We start from the raw sequence: 2,131 nt of genomic DNA, 5'->3' as shown, positions 1-2,131 counted from the left end.
TGACTGGCACTGGCTCCTACACAGGCAAGAGGCTAAGGTGGTCTCCGTGTGGCCTCCCAGCACACATGCACACATGCACCGCCCAGGACCGGCCTCCCCCGCCTGCTGCCCCGGGGTCAGCGGCGGGGGGGCCCCAGAGGGGAGACAGAGCTGGGAGGGCAGAGGCGGTAGGAGGCTGTTGTTTTTAACCCTCCACACGTTTCTAACTAAGTCACATCTACTCCTTGTGATCACCTATTTAAATAGCAGTATAGTTATTTGGGTAGTCAAATAGGAACTATTTTCGCTTGCTTTTGTGTGTGTGGTTTTTTTTTCCCCATACAAAATACAAAACCAGAAAGGTTTTCTTTTTAAAGCAAAAACATGGTAGGGATCCAATTTTGGATAACGATAAGAAACGAAGCATTCTCTTTCTATATCAAAGTGCTTGAACTTGTTTCTAAAGACACTTTAACAATAGTTAGAAAAACAGAATCACTGTGCCTTGGCCACCCGTGGACGCCCCTGCCCTGGGTGGTGTGTGCCGAGCATCCACACACACGCATGCACACGGCTCGATCGTCCTGTGCAAAGTCCACACAGATTCCACGTGCACGCACATCCACACACACGCGTGCACATGGCTCCATCGTCCTGTGCAAAGTCCATGCAGCACCCAGACGCGAGGACCGTGGACAGCTGCAGACACGCCTGCGATCTCTTCCGCTTAGAGACTGCCTTTCCCGCGTGAGGTGCCTGCTCGGGGGTCGGAAGCAAACGAACCATCTCGCCACAGCCTCACCTTCTGCGTCTGAGTGTGGGCAGGTGCGGGACGCCCTACAGCCGGAGAGGGCTTTCTCGGAAAACCGCCCTCTGCCCCCATTCAGAACTAGGGACAGTGAGAAGCTGCAGAACCAAGCTAGATGGTTCAGCAAGACCCATATCACCATTCGGGTTTACAGTAGAGCCGTTCTCACACCCTGAGTCCACCCATCGGCCCTGACCAGCGTTCAGAGCAGAAGCTGGGGTGCGTGAGCACGGGGGACAGGCCCCGAGATGGAGACCAGAGTCAGCACCCTTTTGCCCTGGCCGTATCCCTCCTCCCCAGGCCCCCAGCCCTGCCCTGGCCCAAGCCACGGAGAAGCAGCCAGGCAGGCCTTCCCCTTGCACTGAGCGTGTGTCGGTGTGGGTTCTCTAACCCTCGTCCGCTGCAGCATGCTGGCACCCAGCGACACCAGACACCGAGGTGCTAAACAGCGCCGCCCGGCCTTGCCCTCCCATCAGCCGCCCGGCCCAGTAGACTGCTGCTTGCCCCAGGCTCCTCAGAACAGGACGGACTCACTGGGCTCCCAGACAGCACCCACCCAGATTGCGGGAGAACCCTGTCCTCCCACCAGGCTGTGGCGTTCCCTTCTCAGAAACAGGCTGGGAGGAGCAGTTTTCAGGACCAGTGAGTGCTCCCTCTCTGCCCTCCCTCTGCTGTAGAAACAGGGAAACTTATTTCTCTCGTCTTTTTCTCCACCAGCTGTCTTTGCAGAGGAAAAGCCAGCAGATAGCTTCTAGTGCGGCTTGCTTTCCCCTGGCAGTCCGTCAGGCCGGTTCATGACTGGCACTGGCTCCTACACAGGCAAGAGGCTAAGGTGGTCTCCGTGTGGCCTCCCAGCACACATGCACACATGCACCGCCCAGGACCGGCCTCCCCCGCCTGCTGCCCCGGGGTCTCCCGGAGGAGGGCGAGTGACCAGCACCTCTGCACCCTGCGGGCACGGGTGTGCCCAGCGTGATGGCCGGCCCGGCCCAGCCTCAAAGCAAAGAGCCGCTCCCTGGCAGAGAGCCAGAAAGGCGTGGCTGGCCGGTTGGCGCAGCCCCCGAGCTCGGAGCGGGCTAGGCGAAGTCCTTGGACACAGCCTCCACGAAGTTGGGGGCCGACATGAGGATGCCGATGGTGCAGATGATGGTGAAGACGCAGAAGGCCATGAGGCACAGGCGGTCCACCACGCAGGCAGCGAACTTCCACTCGCTGCACACGGCCTCACCCTCCTCCTGGCTGCGGAAGCGGCTGGCGATGTAGCGCACCTCCTCCAGGATCCGGGCCAGGTCAGGGTCGCCCTCGCCCTCGGGGGGCTGGCCGTGCAGCAGGTGCTCCGCGTGT

General features: G+C 60.1%; 1 protein-coding gene across 1 annotated transcript in view; it reads right to left on the bottom strand.

Annotated features, from left to right (window-relative positions):
• Nucleotides 1-1,392: 1,392 nt before the first annotated feature.
• The window catches only part of CHRNA7 (cholinergic receptor nicotinic alpha 7 subunit), a gene marked incomplete at its 5' end in the record, with an annotated part of 23,714 nt that continues 22,975 nt past the window's right edge, over nt 1,393-2,131 (bottom strand). Inside the window, one exon of the mRNA XM_027767796.1 lies at nt 1,393-2,129. Within this exon, the coding sequence (XP_027623597.1) occupies nt 1,864-2,129 (266 nt within the window). The remainder of the gene's footprint in view (nt 2,130-2,131) is intronic.

The sequence above is a fragment of the Tupaia chinensis genome, unplaced genomic scaffold (assembly GCF_000334495.1).
Source record: "Tupaia chinensis unplaced genomic scaffold, TupChi_1.0 Scaffold144682_1, whole genome shotgun sequence".
Lineage (NCBI taxonomy): Eukaryota > Metazoa > Chordata > Mammalia > Scandentia > Tupaiidae > Tupaia > Tupaia belangeri.
This window is presented reverse-complemented; position numbering and strand designations above follow the sequence as displayed.